This window comes from Lycium ferocissimum, chromosome 10 (genome assembly GCF_029784015.1).
Source record: "Lycium ferocissimum isolate CSIRO_LF1 chromosome 10, AGI_CSIRO_Lferr_CH_V1, whole genome shotgun sequence".
Classification (NCBI taxonomy): domain Eukaryota; kingdom Viridiplantae; phylum Streptophyta; class Magnoliopsida; order Solanales; family Solanaceae; genus Lycium; species Lycium ferocissimum.
The window spans coordinates 29,375,086-29,393,354 of record NC_081351.1 but is presented as its reverse complement, the minus strand read 5'-3'; the positions used below and the strand labels follow the sequence as shown (position 1 = coordinate 29,393,354).

Here is an 18,269-nt window from a genome sequence, read left to right as displayed (position 1 = left end):
TTACTATGGATCTGTAATCACTAAAAAAGAAAAAGAAAAAAACAGTTTATTCTTTTACTTTCTTTTTTCTTTTTGGATATTTTTATATATGTTTACTACTCATTTTAAAATTTTGGTTTATTTAATAATTTGAGGTTTGTTTGAATTAGCTGATTAAAAGTAATTGGTAAATTTTGAGTGCCAAAATGTTATAACTTACTCTTCTGTCTTATTTATGTGGCACCCTTTATATTTTAGTCTATCAAAAAAGAATGTCATCTTTTTATAATTAGTAATAACTTAATTTTAAAATTCCTTTTTTACCTATAATGAAATGATTTATAACCACACAAATGTTTCAAATATTTCAAAAGTCTTTTCTTAAAATGGAACGGCAGGAGTAATATTCTCAACTCAATCAGAAATACTTGTGCTCAAAATGGGTACACAAGACTATGACCAACTCCTCCTCATAGTATTAGCTGTTCATATTTTATTTATTATTTCAGCACAAAAATGAGGCATGAAAAAAGAAATTCCAAAATTTTCTAAAAAAATAAAAGAAAAGCTTACTGGCGAAAAGTCTCAATTTGAATGGTTTTATCATGACTTTGCACTTAATAATGAAGACATGATTTTTACGAGACTCAACAGCTAATATATACATAAAAACAAGTTGGAACTTAAACCCCTTTCTTCATCGTGACTCTGCACTTAATAGTAAAGGCGTGATTTTCACGAGACTCAACAGCTAATATATACATAAAAATAAGTTAAACTTAAACCCCTTCCGTCATCGTGACTCTGCACTTAATAGTGAAGATATGATTTTCACGAGACTCAACAGCTAATATATACATAAAAACAAGTTGAACTTAAACCCCTTTCGTCATCGTGCTCTGCACTTAATAGTGAAGACATGATTTTCATGAGACTCAACAGCTAATATATACATAAAAACAAGTTAAATTTAAATCCCTTCCGTCATCGTGACTCTGTACTTAATAGTGAAGACATGATTTTCACGAGACTCAACAGCTAATATATATATAAAAACAAGTTGAACTTAAACCCCTTCCGTCATCGTGACTCTACACTTAGTGAAGACATGATTTTCACGAGACTCAACAGCTAATATATACATAAAAACAAGTTGAACTTAAACCCCTTCCGTCCATGTAGCTTCCGTCCCGGATGTACCTTAGTAATCTCTTGATGGACATTTCCTATCCCGAACTAATTATTTGATATTTACTTTACAATATTCTATATAAGATAAACTAAGATAATAACTCCTCTAACATATACATTCACACAATTAAAAAGTAATTTAATCTTTGACCTTCTATACTGACAGTTAACTATTTTTATTTAATTGTCTTTCTAATAAGCATAGCAAGCAATTAACGAAATAGATTACGTAAACAAAAGAATTTTTAGGAGTTATTTTTATTCATGGTCCAAAATATAAATCGAATATGGGGTGGCAAAGAAATTAAGAATAATTCCCAATTGAAAAGGACTGATTTAGTCGTCCTTCGGCAACGGGAAATTTTCAATTTTGGATAAAATAAAAACAAATGCACGGTGATGGGTTGCAACGGTGCTCATACGGTCATACATCATTTTCTTTGAGTTGTTTTATTCCTATCTATCCATGCAAACTGTGGCTCCTTTTGAATCCCAATATCCATGACGTGTAGCATACCAACAATGACATTCCGTTGGAAGTCTCAATTACTGTCCACCCAAGGTAGAGAGTTCAATTTCAACTCCAACAATTTATCGACCTGCGACCCTACCAATTAGTGATTAGGCAACTCAACCCTACGTGGCTAAAGATATGAAACTCAACAAAAAGTTTGCCTAAGATCTAAGCGGATTCAGGATTTGGACTTTACAGATGCAGAATGGTAGGAAAGTAACTTCAAATACTAATAATTGGACTCTAAATTTTTCTAGTATATATTTAGTGAATTTCTTAATATATATACAAGATCTAGACCAATTCTGTTGAACGTGAAAAAGCCTACATCTACCCCTACCTCGGATAAAATTAAATAGAAAACATGGACAATAAAAATTCATAGACATCAATAAAGGTCCGACAATTTCATAGTACGTATATATTTCTCTTAGTGAAAGTTGTGTTCACTCAGCCCTATGGCCTTCACCCCTTCCCTTCCAGACTTCCTAAGGGACAAGCGCTTATGTTAAGAAGGATTTAGAGCATACAATCTACCGAATACTCAGTTATTATTATATACTAAATTGAGATTGTTGTAGAAACTCTTAACTTCAAATCCTGAAATTGTCTCTATGTTTATGATCTTCTCTTACGAATAGAGCAAAAATAATAAAGGAACTCGAACTAAGGTCAGTAAATTGTGTTCCATATCGACAAGTGAATTCAAAATCTAAAGTCAATAAATTTATAGAAAAATATTTTATTAATAAATCAATAGTATATGCATATGCTCATGTATATGGACTCGGTCCGGCATGCCAACTCTTAGCAACACGGCGTGGAAAGCTTCAATCGAGTAACTAGTGGAAGTTTAATCATGAGGAGGTTTGATAAATTCCAAATAGCAAACCATCACTAATAATAAGTTTGGTAATAATCGGTGACAAGTGAAAGATGGCTGTTAAAGATGATGTGTTGCTTACAAAAATTCAACAAAATATATATGGTCCCCTCCACTTTGAAAGGCCAAACCTTCTTGCTAAACAATGGGATGAAAACTCATCAATCCGTTTAATGAAATTTTGCACCAACTTTTTTTATCTTATTTAAAATAAAGTTCTTAGTTTCAAAGACTGGATTATATTGAATATATTTAGAAAGTGACAGGTAGTGGTGAACGATAAGTATTCTTTCATTCTTAATCAAAAACTCGAATTTAAATTCCAATTGTCAAATCATCTTTATTAAGGAACGCTTTAATCTGTATGGCACGAATCTGATTTAATTGAACCCTAATACGAACAAAAGGAATAGAAGGTGTACTCTCAAAATTTTGAAAGGTTTTTGCCTCTTTGACTCAAATCAATTTGATACCCTTTTTTGGAAAATCATAAAGAAGATAATTTTATCCAAGAACCGACGAACATTTCTATAAATAGATGTTTTCCCCGTTCCTTCTTTTCTTAATTTGGTAGGATAGAATCATAAAAGTATCTCAAATGAACCTACTTTCAATGATTATAATTTATCAATCGGCTAAGATTCAATTTCAAACTAGTTAACTAGAGAATTCATCGTAGTTAGACTACTAACAATCAACACACTGCAGAAAGAAAAAAATGACAATAATAGAAATAAAGAAAGAATATTTAATGATAGAGAAAATTACTTGTAACATTAATTTGATTCTCAGTAATACCACGTCACTTTTTCCAAGTTACGTATCAACTTTTGTTTCTCTTTGATAGTCCTAATGAAATCACCAAACACTACTAAATACTAATACAATTCACCCTCCACCACGTCATATACTTGGGCAACTTTATATCCAACCAAGTGTTGATAAGATTTTTAGGAAAAAAAAAAAAACTATTCCATTGCACAAGCTTATTACGGGTCAACAATATTTTCTACCAAAACATTTTACACTATAATTTTTTAAGATTTCCCACCTGCTGTCCAGTACCCGCTTTGGGTCCGATTAATCTAGATTCGCCCCGGGAAGTCCCATTATGGAGGTAAAGCGCTCCCTACTAAAGGCGACTCCATTCCTATGACTCAAGACGAAATGATTAAGGATGGAAGAGCACTTACCACAACTTTTGATGGTTGTTTTAAGCTATAAAAACACTAAGGGGTTGTTTGATTGGTGGGATGCGATAGACAAGGATAATGGCCTCCCTTACTAATTAATACACATAACCAAACACTGGCTAAAATAACCCCGCACGATATCCCAAGATAGTTATCCCTTATCCCACCAGCCAAACGACCCCTAAGGTTTTAAATCTAATAGACCTAAGGTTTTAAATCTAATAGAAAGTATCTCATTCATCACTATCAAATATTACTGTGCAAATCTGCAGTGTCTGTATAAAGTCACTCTACTGCAATTTGCAGGAACTTTCCCTTCTGTGAAGAATGACATCTCACATCTTTATAACCCTATGTTTATTCTACATCTTGTGTAAACTACGCCTAATGCTGTCTTTTAAAGCTTAAATAGGTTCAAGAAACACATTTTGGCAAGCAAATGGAATAGGTGGACAGAATCAAAAGGCATTGTGGAAAGACAATAACAAATGGATTAATTTTCCTTTTCCAGCTACCAGAAGAAAAAGGAAAAAAAAAATGACAAGATTCAGCTGATCTTAAACTAGCCAAGCTCGTGAGACAAAATTATGGTACCTATAGCACATCCTTGCAATAAAATTAAGGCTAATACTTAATTGTCTATTAGAATCCTCAGGATCTTTCACCCTGACACTAGACCACGACGATTATCATAGTTGCTTCCTCCCAGTGAGAAACATGAGCAAGCGCTCACAAATTGAAGCCATAACAAAACGTTTTTTACATCGGCTAGTCTACTTCAAAAACCAAATAATGAACCAATGCTAGAGCATGATATACAAGATTTCAGCAACTCACGATTACATGAGTATAAATAAATTGCAAACAAACATGACCGTAAAAGATTATGGCTCAACCTATGATAAAGTTTGAGTTTAGTGTTAACTTACATGAGGAATGGAGCATTAAATGCACAAGAGGGAATTGTAAGAACCTTGACACCCCTTAAGGAAGTTCTCCTGTATTAACTTTTTTCCCATCGAAAAGAGCAATATAGACAAAGATATGGTGGTGGCAGTGACGACAAAACTAAGAAGAGTATCGGTGACAAGTACCTTACCTCAATTGTTTCGCCAAGGCTCCATCTAAGATACTTAAAAGTGAAGGCTATTCTACTCTACCACATTTTGGGCTCAGCGATCACACCAAAGTAGTGAGTACCATTAATCATTGTTAATCCTTTCCTTTTTTTCCTCTCTTTTTCTCTCTCTCTCTTTTTGTTTTTTTCCCGGAGGGCGGTTGGTGGGGGGGGGGGGGGGGGTATTCTGCTTGCCTTTTCCAGCCTTGATGTCAAACAACTCAGATATATTTCAACCACTATATGACTAATCTCTACTAGAACTGAATTTACAGCTGGATTGCGCATAATTTGAATATATTTTAAGCATAATGGAAAAGAGAGAGAAAAAATTGATAACAGATATTTGCTTACCCTTGATTACCAATTCAAGGCAGTAAGAACTGAAAGCTCAAAACATTCTGACCACAAGTAACCGTTGCAAAGTTACAGCTATAGATTGGTGCTGAATTTAACACATGTACCTGGCATGAACTACAGATTACTTGCCATCACAACGATTTGACTGTTTACAAGCAGGCTATCTCTCCTTTTTGGAAAACCTGGTGTTTCTAGATTTGACCCCCTAAGGTAGTTCTAAAGTTGGGATCAACAGAGCAAGGCTTGGAATTTATATCAGAAGAATTTGATCAATAGGCACCTGCCGTTCCACCAGAACAGCGAGATGGACAGACTTACCTTCCAGATGGACCTCTAAGGCTGCTACCCCATAGATCCATAAGATCTGCATTCCTCGATGAATCAAGATCACTTTGAATCCTCTTTCTCTCCATTTTCTCCTTCAACACAACCTGCTTAATCCCTTCAGAACTCTGCTTTTTATCTTCCAGGTTTACCTTTAGGGCAACACTCCATTAATATTGATTCTAACCTAGAAACAAGCAAGCTAAGTTTTTCCACAAGCTCTTCTAGCCTTTCTAATTGAGAAATAAGCTTTTCTAATTGAAGTTGGTTTCTTTTTTAACACATCTAAAACATCAGCATGTTCAGATTTCTGTTCAAGCCGAAGATTCTTCAATTTGTCTTCAGTTACAACTTCAGCAAAAGCTCTAAAACCAATGAAACTTGAAATAACAAAAGCAAAGAAAACGGGAAAATCTTGCCTTTGTGTGAGCTTGCCATTGCGGAGAGCGATGTTGGTCCAAAAAAACACTGGTATCAGAGCTCTGGGGTCTTTAGCTAAGTGGGGAAGTTACAGATCTTAGACTCTTGTTTGATGGGTTTTTCAATATTTAATGTTCCAGATTTGGAGGATCAAATGTGAAAGTAAATTTGTTTTTTTGCCTGAATATCCTCACTTGCTCATGTATTAGCCCTTATTCCCATCAAACAGAGTAATAGAGACGGAGATATGGTGGTGACAATGACGACAAAACTAAAAAGAGTTTCAGTGAGAAGTACCTTACCTCAATTGTTCTCCCAAAACTAATATGTGGTAGAATAGCCTTCACTTTCACTTTCAATTCTACCACGTATTAGTTTTGGGGTCGGCAATCAGACCAAAGTAATGAGTTCCATTAATTGATTTTTCCTTTCCTTTTTTTTTTTTTTTTTTTCCTTTTTTATTTGGGAAGTGGGGGTTCTGCTTAGCCTTTCCACCTTGATCTCAAACAACTCAGATATCTTTCAACCACTACGTGACTAATATCTACTAGAACTGAATTTACAGCTGGACTGCACATACATGGAATAAATATTTAGCATAAACGGAAAGAGAAAGTGGAGATTGATAACAGACATTTGCATAACCAAGATTACCAATTCAAGACAGTCAGAGCTGAAAGATCAAAATGTTCATTTTATTTCCCCTGACCACAAGTAACCGTTGCAAAGTTACAGATACAGCTATGGTGCTGAATTTAACACATGTACCTGGCATGAGCTACAGATTACTTGCCATCATCAACGATTTGACTGCTCACAAACAGGTTATCTCTCCTTTTTGGATAACCTGGTGTTTCTAGATTTGAACCCCTAAATTTCAACTCTGAGGTAGTTCTAAAGTTGGGATCGACAGAGGAAGGCCTAGAATTTGTATCAGCAGAATTTGATCTATAAGCACTTGCCGGTCCACCAGAATAGCGAGATGGAGAGACATACCTTCCAGATGGACCTCTAAGGCTGCTACCCCTTAGATCCATAAGATCTGAATTCCTCGATGAGTCAGCATAAGATCTCTCACCCTGGATGGGTCCCACTGGAGCCCCATTTGTTACACTTGCAGAAGTGAAAGGATCGTCAGGTCCCCAGGATGTAAGAACTTCCTTTTTCTTGGAAAAAAAATAATATGCAGCTGAAAGGAAAATGAGGAAAAATAAAACAGGACTCGTCCACAGCATGTGGTTGAACTCATTTTTTAAAACTGGAAGGTTTGATCGATATATCCCCAAGTAACCACTTCCCAATCCAAGAATAACGAGCTTTTCTTGATCACTGGCTACTAAAGGAATCACCTTTCTACTTTTATCATTTAGTTCCAAAGATTGAGCGTTCAAAAATGATGCTACAATCTCATCATGACCAGCAGAGAATAAAAGCCTGGGCCCACCAGACCGGACATAATGCTGCGATGACACATTATACAACGATACCCTTTCCTGGTTAGCAATAAGCAAATATCCTTTGATCGCCTGAAACGATAGAGGCTCAGCCATATCTAACTTCCTTTTGGATCTAACCCTGCACTTGAAATTCATATTATCACCTAAGAGTAACACATGAATCAAATCACCATCAGATGTAAACCCATACGCTTTTGAACGTTCAGTTGCATCAAAAACATAACTCTTAGCAATAGAATTGTTTAAACCTTCACACTCAGATTCCCTAATCTTCATGGTCCTTAAGTCTAATGACCCTGCACCAGTCTCGGTTAGAAATAGAAGCCTCTGTTTTAAGAACGCAAGTGGCCTGCTTCGTGGTGTTGTCGACCCATAAACCGTCCCATTCTCCCTAAAAACCCTAAGTTTCCCGCCGGAATCTGTGGACAAGATATACCTATTTCTCCCAACATGATGCAATTCTAAACTCGCAATCGAATATCCACCTTCCTCGATTTCTGGTGATGCAAGTTTCCTTACAGTTTCCATATGAAGAACAGCCCTGTCGTCACCATCAGGAACTACCTCCCAAATTCGATGCATCAAAATCCCGCCATTTTCATGCCCCGTAACAACCACACTCTCGTTCTTATAAACAGACAAGTACGATACACAAGCCGTTATTGGCGAACTCAACGACGTCTGAAAATCAACCAAAACTTCTCCATTTCTGGAGAACGCATACACTTTCCCGCGATCATCGCCAATAGCAACATACTTACTCAGTCCTTCAGCATCCCTAAATGGCAACACATTAATGCTAGTTGCATCTGATCCCAATCTCACTGCTGATATAAACTGAAACCTCTCCAACCAAAGAGGACTATACTTAGTAACTGATACTGCTCCCATTTTATCTTCATTTACTACCTTACTCTCTAAACTACCTCCAATCTTCTTTTTCTCCAATTTCTCATCAAAAACAACCTCTTTAATCACTTTAGAACTCTGCTTTTTATCTTCCAAGTTTTTATCTTTAGGGTACTCTGGTAATCTTGATTCCAACCTAGAAACAAGCAAGGTAAGATTTTCCACAAGCCCTAGTAGCTTCATGTTAAAATTTTCTTGCTTTTCTAATTGAAGTTGGTTTCTTTTTAACACATCTAAAACGTGTTCAAATTTCTGTTCAACCCCAAGATTCTCCAACTTGTCTTCAACTACAACAGGTTCACCAAAAGCTCTAAAATCCCATAAAACTTGAAATAACAAAAGCAAAGAAAACAAGAAAATCTTGCCTTTATGTGAACTTGCCATTGATGAAAGTGATGTTGGTCCAAAAAAAAACTATCAAAGCTTTGGAGTCATTAGCTAAGTGGGAAAGTTACAGATCTTGATTCTTTTTTGACGGTCTTTTTTTTTCAGTATTTAATGTTCGAGATTTGAAGGATCAAATGAGACTTTTTTTTTTTTTTTTTTTGGCTGAATATCCTCACTTGTTCATGGGTTTTTTCTTCAGTGTTGTACTGTGTTTTGGTGGGATTTAGATTTTAGGGCTAACGAGGTTTTTTTTTTTGTTTTTTTTTTAATTTTATTCTTCGGGTAAAGTCCACGCTTAGTCATCACTGTAAGAACGAGAGAGGATCTAGTAGGTTGCACCCTATTACAGTATGATTAATTTATATAGTATTTCTTCTTGCATTGCTTGGATGAGTTTGAGTTTTATAAAAACGGGGGAAAATAGACTTGCATTTTAAATTAATATAAGAGAATAGAAGTATTATCTAGATATTTCACATTGGATGTCTTAATTTACTTTGTATAATAATAAGAGGTAAATTTAAAAATTGTACTCGTATTTGTTTGGGAAACGTGTGGTAATTTGTGACTTTTTTTTTATATGTTTTCTAAAGAGAAATGGATGAATAGTTATCTAGAGAAAAGTAAATGCGGACCTCATTTGATTTTTGTGAACATAGAATGTTCAAAGAGTCCCTTTTGAATGTGGATTTAGGGTGCGTTCGGTATGCGGGAAATATTTTTTAATTTTTCAATATTTAATGGGTCAAAATGTCTTGAAAAATATTTTTCTAGTAAAATATTTTTTCAATTGGAGTAGGACAAATAAGTTTTATAAATGACATGCCGCACTAAGGGCTCGTTTGGTTGGGAAACAACTTATCCCGAGATAACTAATCCCGGGATTATTTATTCCACCCTCAAGGTGGAATAAAATAAGGCTACAATCTCGGGATAACTAATCTCGGAATTAGTTACCCCGGACTTTTATTCCAACCAAACATGGAATAAAGAGGCACTAAAATTTTATCCCGGGACTATTTTTGCTTTTCCTTCACACCAAACGACCCCTAATTGTCTCCACACCGGCCCCAATACCTCACCCCAAGCCCCACCCAGAATCCCACCCTGGCCCCACTCCACACCAACCCCAACCCCTCATCTCTCACATCTACCCTCATACTATGTGTCTAGATTATATATAAATGTTCTTAAAGACAATATTTTGAAGTGTTCGACATGAAGCGAAATGTTTTACTCGAGAATAAGTATTTCTCTTACTTACTTTCTGATCTTCAATAAGTAAACAAAAAATATACCTTAAAAGCATGTATGTGTAATTTAAGCAAACACAATGAGGTTAGGGTGAGTTTAGATGGGTTGGGGTTGATTGTGATACGATGGTAGGCAAGATGAGGGTGGGTGAAAAAGAGACAATCAATAGGAAATATCTCCTCCTAATAAAAAATAATGTCCATTTAGTCATTTGCACACCCCTTAAGAAAATACTAACTCTTAGACAAAAAGAGGCAGTTTGACTAACTGTCCTAATTAAATAGGTATCGAAATTTGATCACAAAGCACTTAATAGGGGCAAATCTGGTTAACTCTTTCTTGATTTGATAAGTGGACACTTTTTTTAACAAAAAAAAAAAGGCTAAATGGACATTCTTTTTTATCCGGAGGGAGTACTATTTTGTTTTTCTACTCCTATGGTCATCTTCTTGATCTACGAAACTTATTTTCTTAGGAAAAATGTTTTCCTCCCAACCAAACACACCCGATATTGTCAAAGAAATAGTAAAATGTTGGATCATCTATCTCAATGACTATACATCTACATTATTATTTCCCAAAAGAAAAAAGAACAAAAAAAAAATTCTCTTCTATAATGACACGGTCTACAGTACGAATGTCTAATTTTTAGTCTAAACTCGAAAGTTTATGCAATAATTTATAACACAAACTTTGCTTCCTGATTGGACGGTTGTCTATTGAGATTTGAAAGAAAAATGATGATGCGAGTGAATTCCGAGTAAATCTACAAACCAAAAGAGTTAGATTTACTCCGACAGAACACGACAAGAATGACTCACATGAATAACGACAAATTAATGATTAATGATATGGTTTCCAATTGAATACTAACCAAAACAATAAATTGTAGGGTGTGTGGGTGCGACGAAAACTATTTTCTCTAGAAAAATAAGTTGCTCAAAAGTTAGAAAGATAATTTCTCTAATCGAAATTAAAAAAAAAAAAAATCATGCGTAACATTCTACTCTAATTGTCTTTTTTCCACCCTCCATAGTCCCATCTCCCGCACCCCCGGGCCTCTACCCCCGCCCCTATGTTCATAGTGTTTGAATAGATTACTATATTTGGGACAATATTTTCTGCTTACTTTCGAAACACTAAAAATAAATTTATTTTTTTTTAAAAAAAAAACTTCACTTACTTTTCTAAAAATTACATTTTTCAACAAAACATTTTCCATGAAAAATATTTTCCTTCCATCCCAAACACACCCATAGCCTCTCTTTTTTTCCTTCCCGGTCAGTTATTTCACATGGATATTTTGTAAGTTTCTCGTGTTACCAGGAGAATGGTCAAATACCTCTGCGTAGGAGAGAAACATATACCTCTGGATTATGAAATGCCAACATTAACAAAAACTTAAAGGCATCTTGTCTTGTACTGAACAATCCTCAGAGAATATTGAGCTCTTCCAAACGCCCAAAAAGAAGAGAATGTTTCAAGGCGCTGGATATCTAGGCCGACAAAGCATAGATGTCCAAGGGTGGAAAACCTGAGGGTGTTTAAATATTTTAACCAACCTGTCGAAAACGTGTAAAGGATTAACGCTAATGTGCCAATCAAGTAGAAAAAATTGCCAGCCTTTCTTGAAGAAAACACGAAGTGAATGTAATTGAGACAACTACAAAATGCAGGAGCCCGAAATGATTTAGATCGAATGTCTCAAAGTATCTCAACAACAACAACATATTGTCAAGACAGAAGATAGCGGATCCATCATTTTATAGAGCGTTAAAAGGGGGTAGGCTTCAGGCAAAAATCATTACTTTGGGTAAAGTCAAGGCATCAAAACATGGAAGTGTCTTGAAAACGGAAGATTGAACAAAAGCAGGTGTGGATCAATACTCATGTTGGTGACCATAAACTACTATAGTTAAGGAGTCAACCATAACAAAATGAATAGCCCACTTGTGAATCAACAAATTGAGCTAGAAACATTAGATGAAGTTGAATTATGAATGGTAGCCAGAAGTAGTTGTATCTGAATAATTGCAGAAGACACGATATCACATTTCGAAGTCCCATGAAGTCTCAGCAGTTAACTTTGGAATTTTGCTTTCCTCAAGCAAACAGAGAGATGCACAAATCTGGAGACAGGAAGAAGAACTTGAGTCAGAGTGGTATCCGGGAAACAAAACAAAAAAATGTAGCATTTCTCTAGATGCTTCACTTAGTTCACTAGCTATCAATAGACCAAACATTGAACACATATTATCAAGAAGAACTGGATAAAAAAGGACAGGCACGTGCACTAAGCTCCCGCATAGCGAGGGTCTGGGAAAAGGTCGGATCACATTGAATCAATCACAGAAGGAAAAGCAAATGACAAGCATAAAATGAGCTACCATGAGGTTGACCCTGTCACTATTCTGTCCGGAACACAATAAGGCATGAAAAATACAAGGAAAGAAGAAAAAACAATGCAAACAATATTACTCCCTCTGTCCCATATTAGTTGTCCTGCTTCGCTTTTCGAGAGTCAAGTTGACCAATCTTCGAAGCTAAATTAAATTAGATTAATTCAATATTTTAAAATTATAATTTGGATATTCTAAAACTACACGAAAAGTACTACAAGTCGCTATACTTCTCATATCAATATGGTGAAAAAATGTATCTCAAAATGTTGGTCAAAGTTTATATAGTTTGACTTTTAAAAACGGAAAGTGGACAAGTAATATGGGACGGAGGGAGTAAAAAGATTTAAAAATTGAAAATCAGAAACTGTCCGCTCATGTTGTTCATTCTACAAAAGATATCAGGTTTTCACGATGAAGTTTCCAATATAAGTGAGTAGATGTTGTTTGTTTACAGCATAAGGATATAAATCTAGCTTGAAACCATTTGTGTTGCTCAACTTAAAGGATTTTAAAAGTCATCAGAAACCGGGGACAGTCAATTAGGACTGGATCAGTTTTGAAAACAAGCAGAAGCTTAAAAACAATTACATTATGGTTCAACTATCAAATACTTCCAACAAAATTTTCACACAGAATGCATAACAATAGTGATGGTGATAAAATATCATGGCTATAGTAAATGTTATAACTTTTGCATTTCTTTGCACATTGTGATAGCATATTGATCACTTATAGGTGTACATAAATGAGAACATTTGTTTTACTATTAACAATTCAAGGCCATTTTTTAACTGGTTCATCTGTCCAAAACAATCAAATAGAACATACATTTATGGTAACATAATTGATCTAAGCTGGATTTCCAGAAAAGCTATAACATAACTCCAAAAATCACATAGATGTGCCCTACTTCATCGCCTATCAAATCCAACTAGGCAATGACCCTATCAAATGGCTATCAACCAATACCAATGCAGAATGAGTTTGATGGTCGCTTACACTTATCTAGGGGAATAAAAATCCTTTTGAGGACGCTTATTGATGCACAACAAAATCAGAAAAGTCGAACAAATGAATCTGTGAATCACTATGACCTGTGAACATTTATATTACTAAAATCATAAAATGAACTTCCATCTTTTTTATATTTTTCGACATGCAGCCTTCATCCAAACAAGAAATTGATCAATTGCTAAACTTGTGACATCATGGAGGGATGCGCCCTTCTCAGACTAGATATTGCTGCTGACTCACAATAATGAACAATTCAAAATAATATCACCAATTGTTTTTAATAACTGAGCTGAAATGATAAGCAACACCTTTAAACCTCGCAGAGACTTTATCCCAGTGCACTACAATCCCTTCATTAAACCCTCATTAAATCTCAAGGTACATTTACATTCAGCCCACTTAAATGCTCCGGAAATCATGTCATATATCTACAGATTATCCCACACTCCGTGGGTTTTAAAAAGTCTGCAATGACTCAATCAACTGGCATTTAGGAAGAATTGGCACATGGCCAGTGCAAATAGAAGTGGAGTAGAATGTACACCTCCAACACATTCTTTAATGTTTCACCAGAAGACAGTTTTCTGGTAAGTATCAAGTAACAGTTAAAAACAGTGTCACCAACTGTGACTTTATTGGAAAATGATATCAACAAGCTAGTGAGATACCAAATTCAGATATGTTAAAAAAAAAAAAAGTTAACGGAAATGAGCCCCAATTATCATAAGCAAATCAATAGAAGTTTCAGTGCTAACTATACAATAGGTTAGCTTTGTAAATCAATTGCAATAGAAATTCGCAACCAACATATGGATGGAAAGCTTGAAAGTTATACCTTAAACGATCCATTTAACTTGGAACTCCTGGACCATTCGAGCCCCAAATTCCTGCTTGTCGTCTGATAAGTAGCCCTAAACACATCATCCCCATAAACTTTACGTGATACCATGAAGTCCCACGCATTTTTCTTTGTATCATAGCTGGGCTCGAAAGTAGTGATTCCCCCATGGACATATGTGTACTTCAATTTACAACTTCCTGAGCCCATCACGTGATTGGCCGACACCTTGTTCGCGGAATCAAACACCAAAGTTCCATCCAATATCGTGCGCTTGTCTCCATGAAAATGAATGTAATTCAAATTCAATGGCTTCTCCAGAACCTTGATTGAGTTCATAAACTGAAACCGAATGTCCTGAAACCACAAAACTTTAATAATTAAGAGCTAATGCCAATCTAAAGCCACAATTCAACCAATCAAATACATCTCAATTTCGAAGTTGTTAGGATCGGTTATTTAAATCACTTCTATCTATTCCGTTCTATTTAACTAGAGTATTTTTCACTGACGGCCTAAATTGAAACCGAATGTCCACTCCAGAAACCCCAAAACTTTCAACAGTAAACATTAAGAGCTAAAACGAAATTCAATCAATTAAACAACTACATCTCAATTCAAACTAGTAAGGATCGGTTATGTAAATCATGTGTATATACTCCATTCAATTTAAGTAGATTTTTCACTTACGGCCTAAACTGAAACTGAATGTCCGGAAACCACAAAACTTTCAATAGCAAAAATCGAATTATAAAACACAATTCAATTAATTAACCAACTATGTCTCAATTCCAAACTAGTTAGGATTGGCTATATAAATCATTTGTAAATACCCCCATTCAATTTAACTAGAGAATTTTCCACTGACGGCCTAAATTGAAACCGAATGTCCAGAAACCACAAAACTTTAAATAGTAAAATTTAAGGGGTCGTTTGGTATGCTTGACAAGCATAAATAGTCCTGAGATAAAAAATCAATACTGCCTTATCCCTTGTTTGTTTACTAATCCTGGGATAAATTATACCAGGATTAAAAACGTACCGGGAAAAGTTATCCCAGACAGATGGTCGAATAATAATAAGGGCTCGTTTGGTTGGGAAACAACTTATCCCAGGATAAAATAAGGCTACAATCCCGGGATAACTAATCCCCCGGATTTTTATTCCAACCAAACATGGAATAAGGAGGCACTAAAATTTTATCACGGGACTATTTTTGCTTATCCTTCACACCAAACGACCCCTAAGAGTATTATTTATCCCTGGATAAAACAATAAAAATGACAAAAATAACCCTGAGGTCCCTCAAACCCTTTCTACTAAATATGGTGGATGGTGTTTTTTGCGAACAAAAAACTTCTTCTTACAAATTATGCAATGCAATTATTTTTAATACAACAAACCAGCCAGTCAATAAGAAATAGTAGTATCAAAATAACTAATCTCGGCATAATCAATCCCAACATAACTAATTCTAGCATGACTAATCCCAGCATAACTTGTCTTCAAACCAAACGACCCCTAATAGCTAAAGCGAATTCCAAAACACAATTCAATTAATTAACCAATTCATCTCAATTCCGAACTAGTTAGAATCTGTTATGTAAATCGCGTGTATATATTCCATTCAATTTAACCAGAGTATTTTTTACTGACAGACATATGCAGAGTAGAATTACAGACCTTTTTGGGGACATTATAGTCGATGATGAATTTGCCAGGTTTCTCAACAGCTAAAGCTAAGCCGTTTAAGGAGGGACCTTTGACGACAGTAGCATCTGTCATTGAAGCTCTCAGCTTAAAGTCACCGGCGTTGACCGCCACAGTAGTAGCGGCGGCGCCTTTGTCCGGCTCATATCGTGCTTTGAATGAAGCCTTCATCCTTGCCGGTGTGTATTTTCTTTTATTTGATTCCTTTAGGAGCGGGATAAGATTGGGGAGATTTGAGGTTTAGGAATTAGTAGGATGGCTCTACCAGTTTCTTATCTCAGGCCTACCTACTTCGGCCCGGCGTTTTAATTTGTTTTTAAGTTCTACGATAATAACTAAGGACTCTTTGGTTGGCGATGATAATTTTCACTTTTTCCCTGAAATTTTTTTCTTTGAAAATTAGAATTTGGCTATGAAAATTTCAAGTTATATTTGTAATTTGAAATACTTAAAATTCTGTTTTCACTTTTTCGCTTTCAGTTTTGAGCCATTGTATTCATTTCTTTTTCAAAGTTTACCCTAAATTTTTTATTTTTATAAAAATGACCTCATTTATATCAGCCACCAAACTATTGTATACTCTGCTACTCGTTACCCAATATTCTAAATTTCATGGTAAAAAACTTGACAATCCTTGGGAGTTAATCAACTTTAAATTAATCAGCTTTAAAAAAAATGAGCATTAGAGTGAGCGAGTGTGGCTTTTATATATTGCAAAAAAATGTAGTTTGAATAGAGGAAGAAAATAATACGGATGGCAGATTCGGATAAATTAGTCAAGTTCGATGGTTTTGCTAATTTTAAAAAATTGGGGGCTACAAATCATATTACATATTTTTAGGGACAATACATTCAAAAAACTAAATATTATTTGCAAAATCTATAATTAAACACAACTTCATAAACAACTCCAACTTCAAAAATTACAAATAAAATGAAAAAATATTTAATTTTTACGACCAAACGCCTTATTAGTCTCGCTCTCAAAAGAGTTAGATGGAATATATGAACTTTACCTTTTTCATTTGAGATTAATTAATGTCATCAATGTTACAAAAAAAAAATAGAAATTAAAATATATAAATAACAGTAGTAATTAATATTAATAATTATATTGTTAGAAGTTCTCAAACAAATTGAGAGATATTCTCAACTAGTAGATGTCACATTTATGGATCTTTTTATTTTTATTTTTAGTGTATTTAGTTAAGTCTACATTGATTCCACAAATTTGTAGGTTTTTTTTTTTTTTTCAATCACGAATTTATAGGTCATTAACAATAACTATCTTCATGTCCCTTTAACACCTTCACTACTATAGTTTCACACCTCGACTTGTACGAATTAGTGTATTGTATGTTGACGCAGGACATAACCAAATCATCCCAAACGACATTATCATCTTTATTTCTTTATATGTGCTAATTGCACCTTATGACGGATGTGACCAGGGGCAGACTTAAAGGGGCCCGAGGGTGTTCCGGCAAAAAATTACACTATATATATATGGTAGATTTTCTGTGTTTATGTACATATATAGGTTTTGAATACCCTGAACAAATGCAAAAGATTAGATCAAGTGATTCAGAGTGTTCAAAATTCCCCCCAGTGTCCCATGTTCGATTCCTAGGGACAACATTATTTTTATGTTTAGCTTTTATTATTTTTATGTTTAGCTTTTGTTGTTTTTCAAACCCCCTGAGTGAAAATTTTAGATTCGCATCTCTACGATGCTTTTCTTGTGATATATTGGACTTTAGCAGTCAAACATTTATTATTATATAATATTGTGATTAAGCTTTTGATCGACGTCATTATTGATGTCATCAATTAACATAATATCACGAAAAAATATATCATTACCCCCCTCAACTATAACACTTTTTTCAAAAAGAAACTTAAACTCTGCAGGGGTGTTCAAAGTGGATTTATCACCCCCTTATGAGCCACGTGGCATGTAGAGTGTATTTCACTCTCCAATAGCGTGTGAGATAAGATTTTTTTTTATTCATTTAAGCATTTGTTTCATTAAAAATACCTTTTCCTTTTATTTTATTTAATATTTTCTTTTTCCTTATCTTTTTCACTAAGAAGACCCAATTGGTTACCCTTTTTTTTCTTTCTTTTTTCCTCTGTTTCTTCAAGATCGTTCTTCTATACCTCTGTTTCTTTAGGATCGTTCTTCTATAGACTTTTCCGATTCATCCTTATTCTCTGTCTTTTTTTTTTCGTTTGATTTTTTGTTATGGAGTTTGGGGTAAGTCACTGGAGATGGAATTGGTGGTTTGAAGGTGATTTTTAATTTTAAAAGTTTGAT

At 34.8% G+C, this 18,269-nt stretch overlaps 2 protein-coding genes across 2 annotated transcripts; both read right to left on the bottom strand.

Moving 5' to 3' along the window:
- Nucleotides 1-6,655: 6,655 nt before the first annotated feature.
- Nucleotides 6,656-9,280, bottom strand: LOC132033250 (uncharacterized membrane protein At1g75140). The gene has a single exon (XM_059423170.1). The coding sequence runs from the start codon at nucleotides 8,729-8,731 to the stop codon at nucleotides 6,767-6,769; it is 1,965 nt and encodes a 654-aa protein (XP_059279153.1). The 5' UTR covers nucleotides 8,732-9,280; the 3' UTR covers nucleotides 6,656-6,766.
- A 2,567-nt stretch (nucleotides 9,281-11,847) lies between these two features.
- On the bottom strand, nucleotides 11,848-16,123 carry LOC132033249 (outer envelope pore protein 24A, chloroplastic-like). Its single transcript, XM_059423169.1, has 3 exons — nucleotides 15,926-16,123; nucleotides 14,240-14,599; nucleotides 11,848-12,117 (listed from the first exon to the last, which is right to left on the bottom strand). The coding sequence occupies exons 1-3, from the start codon at nucleotides 16,121-16,123 to the stop codon at nucleotides 12,037-12,039; spliced, it is 639 nt and encodes a 212-aa protein (XP_059279152.1). The 3' UTR covers nucleotides 11,848-12,036.
- Between the last annotated feature and the right edge of the window lie 2,146 nt (nucleotides 16,124-18,269).

Coding starts and splice junctions, on each gene's coding strand:
- LOC132033249 (XM_059423169.1), bottom strand. CDS start 16,123: ATGAAGGCTTCATTCAAAGCACGATATGAGCCGGACAAAGGCGCCGCC. Junction 14,600..15,925: donor ACTATAATGTCCCCAAAAAG/GTCTGTAATTCT, acceptor TTGTGGTTTCAG/GACATTCGGTTTCAGTTTAT. Junction 12,118..14,239: donor AGTTAAATGGATCGTTTAAG/GTATAACTTTCA, acceptor TCCTGTCTCCAG/ATTTGTGCATCTCTCTGTTT.
- LOC132033250 (XM_059423170.1), bottom strand. CDS start 8,731: ATGGCAAGTTCACATAAAGGCAAGATTTTCTTGTTTTCTTTGCTTTTG.